Consider the following 18,039-nt stretch of genomic DNA (forward strand, 5'->3'; position numbering starts at 1 on the left):
ATCGGTGGACTGGAGTACCTGCTACGGATCCACCTACCGGTTCACCCACTGCAGCAGTGGTACCTACCGTTGGTGTACATACGATGTTATTTTGCGGTGACCTCTCAACCAAGCCACTTAGGGTGCTTGTTAGCCATCTTTCCAGTAGCTCTTTGACCGCTGAGGGTGCTTCCGTGGCCGTAGATGTGGAAGCTCCTTTTTCGTGCAAGATCGTCAGGCCTTCGGATGGGGAAGGTGAGATCTCTGCACCTGGTGTGATGCTAGGGGTTGCATCCAGGATGCCACCGTCACTGGCCTCGTTGAGAGGGCCCAGGAGATTGGTAGTGACACCCAATATGGCTTTCGATCTTGTGCTATTTTCTGCCATTTTTCTGTTTTTGCGTAGTGTAGAGAGTGGTAGTTGGTTGATCTCTAGGTGGATACTATGATTTTGATTCTCGAAATCCCCACAGACGGCGCCAAATTGTTTGGCTCAAAAGTTAATGATATACTTTGTAAGCGATAAAACAATCAAAAATAGAAGAGGGGTAAATCGTAATCAAATATAATAAGCCTAGAGATGCAAAGATGATAATATTGTTGTAGATCTAATATTGCAGAGTGACAATGTTCACCAATAAGATATTTTCGTTAGAGGTAGAGATATAGAGAGAGAAAGCCAGAAAAATGAGAGAGTTGTATTAGATCCGATCCCCCTTTTACAATGTGGAGGTCTCCTTTATATAATAGGAGACCTTCCTCGAAAGAATCAAAAAGTTACAAAGATAGGTAATGTCTCCCTATTGTGGATGCTGAGTTCTAAACGATGTCGCTTTTGTCCTCACGGCCGAGTCGTACCCGCTACGTTGGTCGGCGTACACTCATTGGGCGTACCCACCGGCGTAGAGATACTGAGGGTCAAATTTGACCCTATACAATAAGTCTCCCTAAATGTGAGATTTATAATTATGAAAATAAGATAAGTTACCAGTTATAACACGTAAAAATAATTTGATGATATTCTTATACAGACAATGTGTATTTCTTAACCTAAAAAAATCTTTTCATGTCACGCCATCGAAAAATCCATACTGCAGTTAATTAGTACAAATATGGTCCTTTCAAAGATGCATTAATAAAGCAAAAGACCTTACCTTTCAAACAAAGCAACAAAGAAGGAAGGAGATTGAGAAAGAGAAAGGAAGTGAGTCTTTGAGACTGCTCCAAATAGGATCTCTTGCCGCAATTTCGTCTAGCGCTCAATGAAGTGAGTGAAAATTATCAAAATATTGAGTTAGAATTCAAATAAAGATTTCTTTTGATCTACTTAAGTCCTAATGGATAAAGTTATTTCATACGTATACTAATGGAAGATAACAGATATCCGTAAAAATGGTCAATTAGATGCACTCGTGTTGGCCTAGGCACCAATTATATCTCAAAAAAGAAAAAACCTTTTGTCTATTCTTTTTCACACTTATGATTATTATATGGAATATGTCAAAACTTGTTGCTACTAATAATTGCATGTTTAGACATGCTGAAGAACATATGATACTATCAAATTCTGCAAAATTTTCCAGAAATATTGAGGCATTGACAAGATAGCATCCACATTCCCCTTTTTTATTTTTTTTCTCACTCGGTGTTCCGCACCCGCAATGGGATCCGACTAAATCCGATTCGCTCCGAAAGTCCCACACTTGAGAGGTAAATCCCTAACAAAGGCGACTCCATATCCAGGGCTCGATAGGTTTCTTCCTAAAAATTCTGAAAAGTTGTTACTATGTTTTTTTTTAATGCACATGGGCTGAAAACAACATGTAGTTCTATATGATCATAAGGTCTTGTCTCTATAATATTTGCATATGCTTATCATTTTTTCAATTGGGAGTTTTAGTACATTTTTGACCTCATCCTGCTACTGATGATCTTTCCAAGAAGCACCGCAGCAATGACATATCCAAGAATGACAAACTTATATGTACTCTTTCAAGTAGGGGCCAATCTATGATTTAAAATATAGGAGTTTCTGTTTGTTAGTAATCTGTATTACGTTAATATATTATGAAATAATAAATTTCCTGTAACAAAATCAGAAACAGGAAAAACAGTAGTAAAGTAGAAATGTATATAATCAAAAACAGAATCTGAAAATATATTTCGGAATAAAATCGAGCCCACTGAATACGCAGTATGTTCTTAGGGAAATTATTCCCCTCAAGTACTTGAGGTGTTGTAATATTATCCTCCCAGGATAGAACGATTTAACTCACCAGTGTATCAGTACCAAAAACGCCGGTGAACAACGAACCACTTAATGGCTGTAAATCACACTGAAATTTATTTGTGCAGAAGAAGGAGAAGAAGTTCAGAAAATTTCGTAAGGAAAAATTCTGGGATCAAGCCATATTTATAGCCATTTTCTGGCATTGTTTCTGAAAAGTTTGCAACCTTTCAGAAACAGCCATGGCTGTTGGAAGAGGTGGGAACGTTCAAAATATTTTGGGAAAAGAATTTAAAATAATCCGGAAAAGAAATGGACCGGGTCGCGTCCGGGTTGACGTTTCAATAATTAATCAAATTAAATCAATCGATCTTTGACCGAAGCCGAGCGAGCGACGACGACGCCGGCACGAGGCTTACCTTCCTTCCAACCTATTTAACACCAAAGGAAGTAATTTCTCAATATAAGCACATTCTATTTTCTTTCTACCACCAACGAGGAATAATTTCTCTTTTCTAAGCATAAGGGAGCTCACTTTCCCTTCACATTTCTTCCCTCCATTTCCCATTCACCAAACTTCAATCCCAACAGTTCCTGCCGCTCAAGTTAATAAACAATAATAACTAAATTTATAGTTAAATATTTATTAGTTAGTAGATTTACATATATAAAGTGTGGATAACAACAATGAGTTCACGTGATTTCATAAGATACAAGCATATATGTAGCCTCAAGCTGAAGCTGAATTTGCTATAGAAGAGTCCAACAGACATATAAACAAGGACTAGGACCACAAGATTCGATAAGGCCATGACATTTTTATCAATTTAATTGTACCAATCCACCATTTTTAGTACCCTTATGAGCTTGGTCTCACAAATTCCAGCAATTACATGAATATATTTGCTCGTGATTCTGTACAGTGTACACTATTGTCATTTATTCTTTTCTCTCCCTATTGATTAAAGTCCGCCTATAGTGAGAGACGCATTCAGAATTTGAAGTTTATCGGTCCCTACGGTAATTTCATACAATAATAACTGAACTAACGTAACGGACTTGGTTCCAACTTCCGAGCGAAATACACGTATGTGTTTAGTGATTTCCTAATATAAATACAAGGTCTAAGCAAAAGTTTCTGGGTTTACATGACACAATACCTAAGGCCTAAATACAAATTGATCGGTCGGTCAAAACTAATTCGCTAACCAACAAGTGTATAAGATATGAATATTATATGTATATTAACATATATAAAAAAATATATCAGCTATTATTTTTGAGAGCGGCTAAAAATATTCATTTCTCAACACCGAACACTATAGATCCAGCCCTGCAGCCATGGCCTCCATACACTGGCGCTAGCTTTAGTCAATTTACACTCTAATTTCTGAAAGAAAAAAATAGAAGCACATGCTCTCTGGCCAATTGTGCTTCAGTCTCCAAATTATTAGGCTTTTATTTTCTTGGACCTATTGAGTTCTCTCACTTAATTCTGTAGCTTATGTCACCAAAAAAGTAAACCGTTTAGATAAATATCTTCTTGTAATCTTCTCTATTTAGTCCTTATGTTGTTGGATCTAGGGGCGGAGCTAGGTGGGCGGAAGGGGTTGTCGAACCCTCTTTGTCGAAAATTACATTGTGTATATAAGACCATTTTTTTTCATGGATATATATTAGATGTTGAATCCCCTTAGCTTCTTCACATATTTACTTATTTTATTTTTATATTCCCTTGGTGAAAATCCTCCTTCCGCTACTGGTTGGAGCTACTAAGGTAAATGATTTGTGCGATTACTAGCTTATTTGATAAATTAACATACTGGCAGAGGAGCTTTAGTATAAAATTACTGCGGCTTTAGTGATGGAAACAGAAAGTGTATACATGCAATAACCATATTACATGAAGGGAGAGTACCAATTTATAAGATTTTAACTTTAATTAGGATGTAAGTTCGTGAACCGGCAGGCCCGTGGTCGACGTGGGCCCCTAGAAGAGGGGGCGGAATGCCCCCCGACCAATTGAAGAGGGGGTGAAAATACCCTCGATCCATGATTGCGTACGCTCCAGACCGGACAATAGAACCCCGGATAAAGAATGTCCGGATCTGGGCGTCAAGGGGGTGATGAATGGAATGAATTCTACATCGGACTGAGATGAGATCCCTAGTCTATCTGTAAGGCTCGAGCAATCCTCCTATCTTCGAATAGCTTTTGGGGTGTAAACCTACCAACAGGGAAATTGCTGTATGTTGAAAAGGAAAAGGTACATATTCAACACTTTTCTGAATTTTGGGTAGTCCTTACATGGAATCTGTAGTCATTCTTTTATAATTTTTCATTTTTAGAACTACAAAGAATCTGCAGTCACAAGCAGATTGAAGAAAAGACACTTCCTATATTTGTGCAAAATTGTCACTCAACTTTAAGAGATAGGATGATAAGTGATAACATAGAATTTCTTGAGAATATACTTGACAGAGGGACATCTTAACTTATTTAGTGGTCGAGAGATGGCTTATCTAATAGGCAGATGTACTACTTCTTGGGTACATGTTTTTTCTCTTGTGAACCTTCATGATAGAAACTAGGAATCCACCAAACAATATAGAGAACCGGTTCTCTATCTATTCCCAGAGTAAATAAGCGGAAAGTAAAACCAAACAGTATAGGGAACCAGGTGTTCTCTATCTGTTCCCACAGTAAATATGCAGTAAATAAAGAACACGCGATATTTACGTAAAAATAACTCCTTGCTCAAGGGATTAAAAACCACGACCTACCCCAGTAGGATTTCAACTCCACTAAACCGAGCAAACTTCAGATTACAACCTATTGCAATAACTCTATTGTAAGCCATTTGCAATAACTCTATTACAAAGCAACAAATCTTGACTGACTCTAGTCAAGAAACCAAACCAAATAATGGTTGAAATCTATCCTACAAAGACACTTCTTGAAAGTAGTGTAGGATTACAAATGAAGAACAAAATGACAAAAACTCAACAAACCTAGGACTTAATATATCTTCAATCTCTTGATCTGGTCCTTGAGATTGTAGCAACTTTGTTCTTGAGAGAGGTGGTGGCAAGCACTTGAGAGGATATGAATTTTCGAATTTGCAATTGTTAGAAAGTGAAATCCCTTGCCTCATGTTGACAATATGTGTGTATGAGATCATCAAAGATGATGCAATAAAGTGTCCTTTATTTTGGACTTAGCAAGCTACAGCCATGCTGTTGTACTGTTGCCAGACGGTACAGTCCAGCACCCTGCCAGACGGTACACCGCAGTAGCTTTTACAGTTGTAGAGTTGACTGCACGACGAGTAAGGGAATTGATCCCTATCTGTTCCCTATGTTGTTCCCTTATCTGATTTCATTGAGAATTGAACCAGACATCTGACTAGTTACTCTGAACGCAAGGGAACTAATTGTATCCGGTTCCTTATCTGGTTCTCTCATGAGGTTTGTCAAATCATCAAAACAAAAGACGCATAAGTTATCAATTTCCCCCTTTTTGATGGTGACAAACTTAGAATTGATATTCCCCCTGAGAACCAGATCTCCACATTGTTCCCCCTATGAATCATCCATATTCCCCCCAAGAACCAGACCAAAGGAACTAATCACAACTAGTTCCTCGAGACTGTTTGGCAAATCATCAAAACACAAAATAGCATAATTTATCAATTTTTTCCTTTTTGATGATGACAAACCTAGAATTGATATTTCCCCTGAGAACTAGATTTCTTACATGTATTGATCACATCTTGTCCCTACCTGGTTCCTCGAGGACGTTTGGAAAATCATCAAAACATGATATAGCGTAACTTATAGCAATTTTCCCCTTTTTGATGATGGCAAACCCAAAATTAATATTCCCCCTCAGAACTAGATTCCTCACATGTTCCCTTGCGGATAAGACCTATAATCAACATTTTATCCACAATGTAACAGCCGGTAAAAGAGTTTCAATAATAAGTAGATGTAAATCATCTGGTTTATTATTCAGCTTGGCCAGATAAGCCGGACATTGTTTCTTATGATGCCCAGGCTACTTGCAGTGATAACACTTGCCCTTAGGCTTTTTCACACCAGCAGTAGCGCCTCCAACAGAGGGTTTTTGAGTCTTTTTCTTCTTCTGCCCGACTCTCGGCTTAGAAGAAGAACCTATCTCAAAATTCAATGCCACAGGAGGAGCTTGTCGCTTGATAATAGTCTCTGCCAACTACAGCTCATTCAGCAATTTCGCAAGTGACAATTCCTTTTTGTTCATATTATAATTCAGGCGAAACTGCTGAAAACTATCAGGCAGAGTCTGCAGGATCATCTCAACCTACGTATCCTTATCAATGTTAGCTCCAAGGACCTCCAGCTCATTTAGAAGACTCATCTTCTTCAGAACATGATCCCTAACTGATGAACCTTCAACCATTTTGGTATTCAGCAGAGCTTTCGTAGCAGCCTGCTTAGCTGCACGGTTCTGATCTCCAAACATCTCTTTGAGATTTTCCAGAATGTCATAAGCAAACTCCATAGACGGATGTTGATGTTGCAGAACATTCGACATAGATGCCAGAATGTAACACTGCGCCATCTCATCAGCCTTAACCCATTTTTGGTAAGCTTTCTGTTCGTCATCCGTAGCATCTTCTCCAGGTTTTTCTGGACACACCTCATCAAGTACAAATTTGAACTCTTCAGCAATTAGGACAACATCCATGTTTTGTTTCCAATCAACATAATTCGGACCCTTAAGTTTGTTTTGAGTAAGAATAGCAGTAATGGGATTGAAAGCAGTCATGGTTAATCTGAGAGACAATTAAATAAATAAATCAAAATCAGTCATGTTATATTGAATATTAAAATTCAAAACACACTACATATAATATATGCACCTTGAACAACAAGTTTCGATGGGAAAAAGCTATTCTTGCAATATACATATGTAATGATAGATTATTCACTCCATGAATTTAAATAGGCCTTATTCAGATGGAGAGTAAACTGTTAATTTAAGTCAAGTGAATATCAACATTCAAGATACTAGTCCCATTGAACCAACATACATCATGGAGAGTAAATACAAGAAATCAACAACCAGTATTACCTAGTAATTAGCTACAATGAGTTTATCCGATATGGAAGAAGGCCTACGTCAACTTGTAAATTAATTGTATCACCAGAATTTAACCTTGGAGTCCATAGGGAACGATCCCTATCACCACTTGATTAAAAACAACTTAAAATTTTTTTGAAAAAAATTCATAAAATTAGAAAACGCCCAAAACACCATCTGAACGACCCCGAATGACCGAAAAACGGCTTACATCATGAGCAAAGCTGATAAGTATTGACCACTGAGCCATTTCGCATGGACCTACTAAATTTCAGGTCAATCGGAGCCCGTCAACATGTTGACTTTCGATTTTCTACCCAATATGGCCAAATAGGAGTTTTTGCATTTTCCTTTGATTAAGGAAATTTTCAGATTATTCTAATTAAATGTCGTCAATAATAAAAAAATATTACACAATTTTCAGAATAATGTAAATTTTTGGAACAAATATTCATGCATAAAGTAGTGCATTTTTACAGAAAATCTTTGCATGTAATTCAAAACTTGCATATTAACATGAAGCTCTTTTTCATGTTTGTTACGCCCCACAATATTACGTCGGTATTACGTCTTGCAGTATTATATTACGATGATGTTATGCATTGCAGTATTATATTACGATGATGTTACACCTTGCAGTATTACATTACGATGACGTTACGCTTCGCAGTATTAAATTACGACGATGTTGCACCCTGTAGTATTATACGTGAAATTGTCGTAAGATAATTGACCTCAGTTCAAGGACAAGATTATTTGGAGATTATAAGCATTATGCTATTTCAAACAAGTGATTAGTAAATTCATGAAGGTGAGAAGGTAAGCAAATCAAAAAAAATGAATTTCGTCGAAATTTGACATTTTGGGATAAAATACGGCCCGAGCTAAAATACCCGGAATTTATGGACTAGTACCATACAAGGTACCACATGGCAATGATAGTAAGGTGTGTTAAAAGTGAGTGCTATTAATAATTTGAGATAATTCTTAATTATATGGGTAAGTGGTTAATTATTGGTTAATGGGAGATTAACAAGTTAATCAAGTGATTAGTGAATAATTAATTCAAATATTTGGGTAAGAATAAATCTCCCAACGTGGCAGCAAGTCCTTGAGGTAATTGTGACTCTTTGGTCTTGATAGTTAGGTGTCATGTGTAGGGCAATTTTGAATAGAATAAACCCCAAAAATGGGGCCCACACCACCAAGGATTAAAAGCTTGTGCTTGGCTTGGTTACACTTATCTTTGCATTAGGATGAAGATGAATCCTTGGCCTATGGAATCGAATGAGATAAATTCATGGCAGATCCATGATTAAGCTTAAGGCAAAGAGATTCTATAAGTAATGCTCATGCTCTTGACAAATACGTTTTGATGAGAAAAGTGGGAACTTTTATTGCATTGAGCTTGGTTGTATTGCAAGCCACTTTTATACCAGTATACTAGTGTTGAATCTTACAATCAGATGTTGTCACGCCATATGAATGAAAGTGAGGTCTTCTAAGTGACGGATTTTTCCCTACTTCGATCAACCGTTATGTGTTTCGTCACAAAAGACGTGTGTTAGAGGGATTGTCAAGAGAATCGGCCCAGGTATGTTTAAGGCTATCCCTTCTTTCTTTTGGCATGATACGTACGATGCAAACGAAACGTGCAAATGCACAACTTCCATAAATGACTCTATTTGTAGAAATGCTAGAGATGCTTGTGTTCTTGATTCTCCATGTATCATATTATTCTTTCATCTGTTCATGGGTCTCAGAAAAATACGTAAGTTGAAAAAGTTTACTTCCTTATATTATTCAAAGGCATAATGGTCTTATGACACTCCAAGAGATTTTATTAACATACTTTTCATGCATTGCATTCATGTACATTGACCCATGACCAGATGGCATTATATATGCGTATATATGTATGTGTGTGTGTGTGTGTGTGTATATATATATATATATATATATATATATGTATGTATATGGGATATGGGAAAGGTTATGGTGTTATATACGCACCACCACCTGATCAGCTAGTATACGTTGATGATTTTGCCCACAGTGGCCGAGATGATATGATGGGACGCCCTCAGAGGCTGATGATGTTATGAAACATGTACCTATGCACGACATGACATCCATACGCATATGCATGACACTATAATTATTTCATGATTTACAAAGTTATCCAGACTTACAGGTGGAGTCATATACTCTATATTTCCTACATGTCTGTTATGTATTTATTTATGTGCCTTACATACTCAGTACATTATTCGTAATGAAGTCCCTTTTTGCCTGGGGACGCTGCGTTTCATGCCCACAGCTCCCGATAGACAGGTCGAGAGCCCTCCAAGTAGGCTATCAGCTCATCGGAAGATGTTAGTGCGCTCCATTTGCTTCGGAGTTGCTTGTTTGGTTAGTATGAGTTAGATGTGTATTGTTTGGTGTGGTGGGACTCTGTCCCGACCTTTATGAAAATTATGTATTCTTAGAGTCTTGTAGACAGATGTCATGTACGTAAAAGATCGTATGCCCCTGTCGGTCTATGTTCAGTGTTCAAGTGGTTATTTTGGTCTTAGAGGCCCATATGTCTTATGTATAAGTTGGCATTACCTGTTGTATTCTACCTATTTCACGGTAGCCTCTCTGGATTAGTTATTTATGATAGTATGACATGAAAAGATACGTTATGTTGGTACTCGGTTGAGTAAGGTACCGGGTGCCCGTCGCGGCCCACCGGTTTGGGTCATGACAAAAGTAGTATCAGAGCAGTTCTATCCTAGGGAGTCTACAAGCTGTGTCTAGTAGAGTCTTGTTTATGGGTGTGTTGTGCACCACACTTATAAATAGGAGGCTGCAGGGCATTTAGGACTGTCACTCTTTCTTCCTACTCTAGATCGTGTGGTAGAGCTCATTTGTAAGAACTCAACTTCCTAAACTCTATCTTACTTATAGTACGACGATACCTACATCTAGAAAGACGGTTGGTAAGAGATATAGCTGTGGAAGAGTTGAGTCGGAGGAACTCAATTTTTGCATCATGCTTATGATGGATGAATATGAGGTACTCAGCTAATCATGTGTATACAAAGATGTGCAAGCTTCTTGATAAGGATCCCTAAGGCAAGAATGCCTATCCACTTTTACAAAAAAAACAAGGAAAAAGAGAATCGGAAGGTAGACATAAGCTCCAGCAAGTAATATAAGCAAGGTGAAAAAAAGGGTACAAGGTACCAGTTAATGAAGATTATCGGTACTTTCAACTCAGGCAGAGAGATATAAGCGTTTTGAGTTACCTTCAATAGTAACAGAGGTATGTACAATTGGTCACACCCATTCCAGATATGCCCTATGGGGGTTAACAGAAGTAGAATAAGAAAAGGAGGGGATATCGGGATTCGGATGGGGCTAGAGTAACCCAAAATGATGGATGGATTGTTTGCGTCAGTTGACATTTCCGAAGGATATTGCAAATATGCTAATAGATCTCTTTATGAGACACCCAGATGGTGCACTCTAAAATAGTACAGCTAGACATGAGTACTACAAAGATAGGCAGTGGAAGCCTTGAAGGGATAAACATTACCTTAGTATGGCTCCTGTCCCTAGTAGAACAAGAATGCTTGGCAACTCGAAGAGCCAATGGATGAAGCAAAGGGAGCTAAAAGCAAAAGAATGACATGTTGAAGTTTTCAAAAGAAAGTGACAGGCAGAAATATTAGCAGGGAAATAAGAAGAGAGATAAGGAAGTATGAATAAGGTGTGATACATGGATGACAACGGTAAAAAAGATGAAATGACAGTATTACAGAGTCTATAGTCAGGTGAAGGAAGGGAAGAGGGGTGACAGGCCTTGAGACATCAAAAGAGTATAGGCCATAAAGTCGTATCCTTATTTCGAGAAATAAGTTTGTGACTCCAACATGACTACCAGAAGGAAAAGTTAGATCCCAGAGTAATAGAAATCAGTATGGACTGGTGAACAAGACAAACTAAAAATGAATTAAGGACTGAGTGATTGGATAATAGTCAGCATCATGAGAATTTCATATTACGTTCTGACGATAATAGAATGGACAACAAAAGAAGATCCATGATGAATTCAGAGAATGGTCATTCAGGGAGACGTTTCGCTAAAAGCAAGCAATATGAGCAAAGTTAAGCTTAAGGGACTGTATGTGCCAATTACACTTAGTGTCACCATCGCGAGTGAGGAATTTTGTCATCCTTGGTACAGAAAGATTAGCGCAAGGAGAGTAGGGTCATTGATGATGTGAAAGGACGCCAAAGACGAAGAGGAAAAATATCTATAGGCAGGCCGTCATTGTTCCAAGTCTTAGTACTTCCCTAAAGAGGGGAATATGGAATGATAAAGGAAGAATGCGATCAAAATGAGAAAGGGATGAGATTGCACTTATCTAAATCCTACTGATATGCTACGATTCTAGAACATTATGCAAGCACGGCGTTATGGAAAGGAAGTAAGGGTTCCAACCTGAGATGTTATGGATAAATAAGGAACCAGTGCGAGAGGTAAGTTAAGACAGAGAAAATAACCCAAGAAAGATTACGCAGAATATTGATATGAGAATGGGCCAACAAATAGTTAGTAGCTGATTCAAGAAGAGCCTAGTTATGGCTAGACAAGAAGACACAGACAAATCAACAGATCGTGCAAGATAAACATAGTGAACCCTAATGTCATTGTAATACTTGAGATATATTCAGATAGGAGTCGGGGTAGTTAAAGGTACCGTATGAACATTATGGGAATAAAAGAGAGTGCCAATAGGGAGAGTCAAAATATCAATTCAGAAGCAACCTTTCAAGAACAAGGGAATGGAGGTAAGTAAGTACGGATAATTATATGCAAGAGAGGACATCAAAAGGTCTGTCGAATATAAGATGAAATGAGCTTACAGCTTTAAAGGAGTCAGAGGATCCTCCTGAAGTACTACAACGAAAGACTAGCTGAGGAAATAAGGAAGAAGGCTACAACCTAAGCACAATGACCTAAAAAGGAAATGGTCTTGTAACAACAGTCTCACAACAACATCATATGTACTCCATAAAAAGGTGGCGCCTCCCGTGGCTATTGAACGGAGAGTAAAATCATAAGTGATATTCAAGATTATATGAGTTGTATGGAATTCCAATATGTGTGGGCACTAAGATAAGCTACATATGCACGCAACAAGTGGCAGAATGACCAAGAGAAGTAATAGCTTACATTGAAAGAAAGCTAAGATGGAACGAGAGAAATTATTCGATCAATGATCCAGAGTTGGTTACGTTATGAACGCACTTAAGGGTTCGGAGTTTTATACATGCAGCATATATAGTCGTAAAAGATTCTGGTATACGTTAAAAGAAATAATTGAGCCCAGGTCATAAACGAAGGATTAAATTGTTAAAGGATTATATCATGGATATTCCAAAGCGCTCACGAAAGGGCTAAACATAATAAATAATACCATGAACCGCAGATCAGGAAATAGCTTAAGCCTACATAAAGGCCGATCAAAATAAGGAGGAAACTAAAGAGTTACATCAACGAAGTAAATCATGAATCCGATTATTGGACCCAAAAGTTATAGGAATCATGATTGAGAACATAGCAGAATCACTCTTATTATTAGAGGTGCAAGAAAGATAGCACAACAACCATATTCTATAACGGCTCTACGATAAAGCCAGTTAGAAAAATACCCGCCTCATAAGAATTCAGTATGGAGCTCCCACCGGATTGTATAGGCACCGGAGGTGCAAGTATTATAATAGAGCTTCAAATGGTGGACGTGATTTATATCTGTGTGGGAGAGAGGTTATGAAAGAGAGATAGAAGAATGTGAGGTGATATTTTAAAGTAACTAAGGTAAAAATAAACAACGTACGAAATACTCAAGTATAGAAGGATGAGAGTGGTCCATACTTCAGGCAAAAGACTAGAAGCGCTGGGATTCAGTATCCAGGAATGATAGCAGCATCGTTAGTGGCATATCTTCCAGCCTATGGTTTCTAAGTACCGAAAGGTCTAATTAGAGAGTAAAAAAAAAGATTTAGAGATGATGTGATGTCTCAATGTTCCAGAGAAGCATAAGGAAACCGGTCGCAAGCTAAAGTATGACGAAAATGGATAAGTCCCCGGGGTTAAGCCCGTGAAAACAAGGGAGCTGATGGTTCCTCTAAGTTATAGAAAGCTCAGTATAGCCTGAATAAACTCAAAGGAGTCTAAGACTAGTAGCATATAGAAGAGATGGAATGTTGCCCTAGTAGTGGAATAAGGGCGTAATTGTGATAGATAAAGGATGACGTTTGGGCCTTCGATTGAGTAATGACTTGAAGAGGATTGCATGAATTGTAAGGGGCTAAGATACCCATATAAGGTGAGTCACATTGGGATGCTATAAAGTGCGGTTATTGAAGTATAGTATCACCCCTAGGATCAACCTAATTATTCCTGATGTCGCCGACGAGACGCGAGCCCTAGCGGCGGTATTACGTAAGAAGTTTCAAGTTATCAGTGGTAGATGATGAATCAACATTAAGGTGAATCAACAATAAATGGATAAAAGATCAACAGTATGAGATGAGATTAGACCATTAGTCTTAAGGATAAGCAACGAGAGTAACCTGGAGTTGGCTGCAGACCTCAGTAACGATAAATTGAAGTAAGAATTAAGGTATAGTATGACCTACGTTGATACAGTAAAGTCATACAAATGGATAACCAGGTCTATGAAATAAGATATAGCCATATTCGCAAGTTCTACAAAGTACCGAGCGAAGAACTTCAGCACACTTATAGATGCCAAGAGAGGCATCCTATTAAACCTTGTATATATTTACAAAGTAAGGCCTAAAGATTGGCCAAAAGCTGGAGGAAAAAGGAGAAAGGAGTCGCATAAGCACACTTACAAGGTCAGTATCATAGAGGTTGCATGATAGAAGGTAGCAACAGTTACGAGATTGAAAGGAATTCGATCACAAGTCATGGCGTGGGAAAGAGGCCTAAAGGGGGGAATGCCCTAGCCTTTGGATTTACTCACAAAACAACGGCCTAAATGGCAAGGAGAGTATTGAGGTATTCACAAGAGCTATTATATTCTACCTATTTCACGGTAGCCTCTCCGGCTCAGTTATTTATTATAGTATGACATGGAAAGATACGTTATGTTGGTCCTCGGTTTAGTAAGGTACCGGGTGCCCGTCGCGGCCCATCGGTTTGGGTCGTGATAATGTTCATCCTAATTATCAAATTAGACGTGAGTAGGCTCTGATATAAATTGTTGGATTATATATCGCAGTAGAAGCAATTTTAGTATTATATTCATGAGTAAATTAAATAATTAGCACATATGGAGATTATACGAGTTACCTCTTGAAGCGTGAACAAAGTAGATTAAGATCGGTCTCCAGTTCCAGAGTAGCAAGACCACGACCTCAGCAAAACGTACCGCAGTCTTCTACTGTGTTACCAAAATAATATTCGGAAAGAGAGAATTTTGGGTGGGGGAAATGCCAAGGAAAATGTGTGTCAAAAATGGCCAGCCCTATATGAGGTATATATAGCCGCGTTTTTTAGGATATAACCCTTTTACAAAACCTGTTAGGTTTTCTTCTTCCACCAAGGAAAGATTTTCTTTATTTCCTATTATTTAGGCACATTAGGGACCACAGAATTTAATTGACAAGACTCCCTATTATGGAATTAATTTCGAATTTCGAAATTAATTTCTATCATAATAAATTACGAATTATTCCACTAAAAATTTGTAATTTATTGATTACTTACATTAGACTTTTGCTTAACTTATTTCATGTGTCGGATACAAAATTCACCGGCCGGGTTTATCGCAGGTAACCACCGGTCCGGCTGCCCTGACCTAAGAAGAACTATTATCTTATGACCAAACAAGTCACATGAAAACTTATCAGCTTTCATAAAGGAGTATCATCAATCTCAAAAGCCGAGACATGGATTCTACTCCTCTGTTCCAGTTTATGTGAACCTATTTCTTTTTTGGTCCATTCAAAAAAGAATGACCCTATTCTAAATTCGGAATTTTTTTAGCTTAAACTTACAATTCTACCCTTAATGAAAAGCTTTTATAACCACACAAATACTCTGGACCCCTTTTTGACTTGTTTAGGACCACAAATTCCAAAAGTCTTCATTTTTTATTAAACTCCGTGTCCAATTAAACAAATTCCTATAAATTGGTACGGAGGGAGTATCAACTAATTATAACTTCGTCAATGTATATTATTATTGTCCAATTTACCAGGCTTATTGACCCACGAAAGAGTCTCGACTTTTAATAAATTAAAACAATAAATGACACATACAACTAATAATAATTATATCAAGATTAAGAGTATAAGTACATTGAATGGCCTAGAGAAATTATTTAATTAAGTCAGTATAAAATACTTGTCTCAACTTGATCCGTTCAATACATACAAAATGTACTAGCACGAGAAGTAGAAATTAAACCATTCTCATAATCAAGATAAATTATATTTAATCTTGTGCTACAATCATTCTGATGGTTTGTCCAATTCCATCATTAGATTGTTGATGTGTGGCTATAATTCATGGTTTAGCACATTATTCGCCTTGCGTTTTATACGCTTTAATGATAAATTACACTTTATTTGTGTGTAATAGTGTACATTTTGTGTGTAGGTGAATTGTAGATGAAAGTAGAGAAAAAAGGATACTTACAAGTCGAAAGCGTGCGCGGGAGCAGTGAATGAGAGAACCTAGCGATGCCAGGCTTGAAGCTGGCGATATCCCTGGCAACGCCAGGCTTGTACTTGTCGAGAGACTGGCGAAGCAAGGCAAAGGCCAAGTTTAACCAGGCGTTATTCCTGACGGCGCCAGGCCTGGGGCCAGGTCCACCAGGCGTTATGCCTGGCGACGCCAGGCCTGGGGCGAGATTCAGTCCGAATTTTAAAGACTTAGTTCATTTCCCGGCTTGACTAGGATTTGACCTACACGTTTAGGTCTTGTCCTAAACATATAAATTGACCTAAAAACTCCACTTTGAGAGGCTTTTGCAACCGGAGGAAAGGATAGCTCGTGGAACAACAGTAGGGAGTTAGAAACATCGATTTCTACATGCCTTTATCCTTACTTTGTAATTCAATTATGCAAAATACTTTGGATATTGTTACTATGAGTATGAGTAGATAAACTCCTAATCTAGGGTTTTGATGGAACCTATCGGAGAATGATTTTCTTGTTACATTAATATAGATTTGCCGTAGTATTATCTCTATTTGTTCAACTATATTATTATTGTTGTTGATTGAAGGGCCCTCAATTAACTGTGCCTATTTAGTATATATTACTCGGGGAAGAGTGCATATTTAGGTAGTGTTTGAACAACATCACTCCTTACGTATATGAGGGATCAATACGAAGGGTTTAAAGGTGGGATTAGGGATAACGAAACCTTGGTGCGATTTGAGTGAGCGGTACTTAAAGCCAGCTAGCGTAATTCGGGAGAATATGTCTAGTAAATTGTGGTAGTTACTCGGGAGAGAGCTACGACAGTCAAAGTGCTCATGATCGGTAGAGAAGAGTTAGGCAAATTTATAGAAGACGTAGCGGAAAGGATTCCGACACTAGGGGAAATCATAAACTTAGATCATTCCAATTCTTGTCTACAACCCGTTCGTAGTTAGTTATTATTTATTTTGCTTTCATTACATAATATTTAGTTAGTAAACATCCAATTCGTTACTCAAATATTTCTGAAGATTGATCGCGTGAATTTGTGCGAGTCTAGTAGTTGTGCTTAATAGGTTAATTCCCTATGGGATTCGACTCAGGACTTATTAACCGGAATATATTTGCAACGATCGTTAAGTCCTTTTTATAAGGCATAGTTGGGCATGATCAAATTTTTAGCGCCGTTGCTGGGGAATTAACGGTGTTATTAATTGCAGCTAAAAGAAGTGTTAAAATTCTTATTGTAGTCAATTTTCTTCAATTTAAACTAAACACATTGAAATTCTAACATTTGTAGTCTTGGGTGTTACAGGTGCATGCCTAGAAACTCCTCAAGAACTGGTGAATTGTTCGAAGCATTATCAGATCTTGAGAATGTTTTCAAGGCACTGAATCGTGCAAATAAGTAAGGGCAAACAGCAACAGAACTCAACAGAACAAATCGAACCAGATATGGGAGACGAAGTAAACAATAGAAACAATGCGAATGACCCGAACAAGCAGGGTGTAGTGCCTCTCATCACAACCCACCGCCGACAACCTAGCAACCGCATCATTCAAATCACAAACAACATGCTACATTTGTTGCAGAACAAGGGACTGCTCTCAGGGTCATACGTTGAAGATCCTCAGCAGCATCTGAAGAATTTCCTATCGATATGTGTCACGCAAAGGCAACTTAATGTGACAACGGAAACAATAAAGCTATTTTTGTTTCCATTCTCGGTGACGGGAGAGGCTCAGACTTGGCTTAACTCACTCCCCATAAACTCCATCACTACTTGGGAGGAATTAGTCAAGCAATTTGTGAACCAATTCTACCCACCCAATAAGACTGCTAAGCAAATTGATGAGATATTGAGCTTCAGGCAAAAACCAACAGAAACATTACAAGAAACATGGGAGAGGTTCAAGGGTATGCTGGTTAAGTGTTCACATCATGGCATTCCGGAGCAGATGTTGGGGCAGAGGTTTT

General features: G+C 38.0%; 1 protein-coding gene across 1 annotated transcript; it reads right to left on the reverse strand.

Moving 5' to 3' along the window:
- LOC109232484 lies at window positions 5,432–7,012 on the reverse strand. The gene is made up of 3 exons (XM_019398256.1): window positions 6,578–7,012; window positions 6,302–6,436; window positions 5,432–5,578 (listed from the first exon to the last, which is right to left on the reverse strand). Exons 1-3 carry the CDS (start codon window positions 7,010–7,012, stop codon window positions 5,432–5,434), a joined length of 717 nt encoding a protein of 238 aa, XP_019253801.1.

This window comes from Nicotiana attenuata, chromosome 9, assembly GCF_001879085.1.
Source record: "Nicotiana attenuata strain UT chromosome 9, NIATTr2, whole genome shotgun sequence".
NCBI lineage: Eukaryota > Viridiplantae > Streptophyta > Magnoliopsida > Solanales > Solanaceae > Nicotiana > Nicotiana attenuata.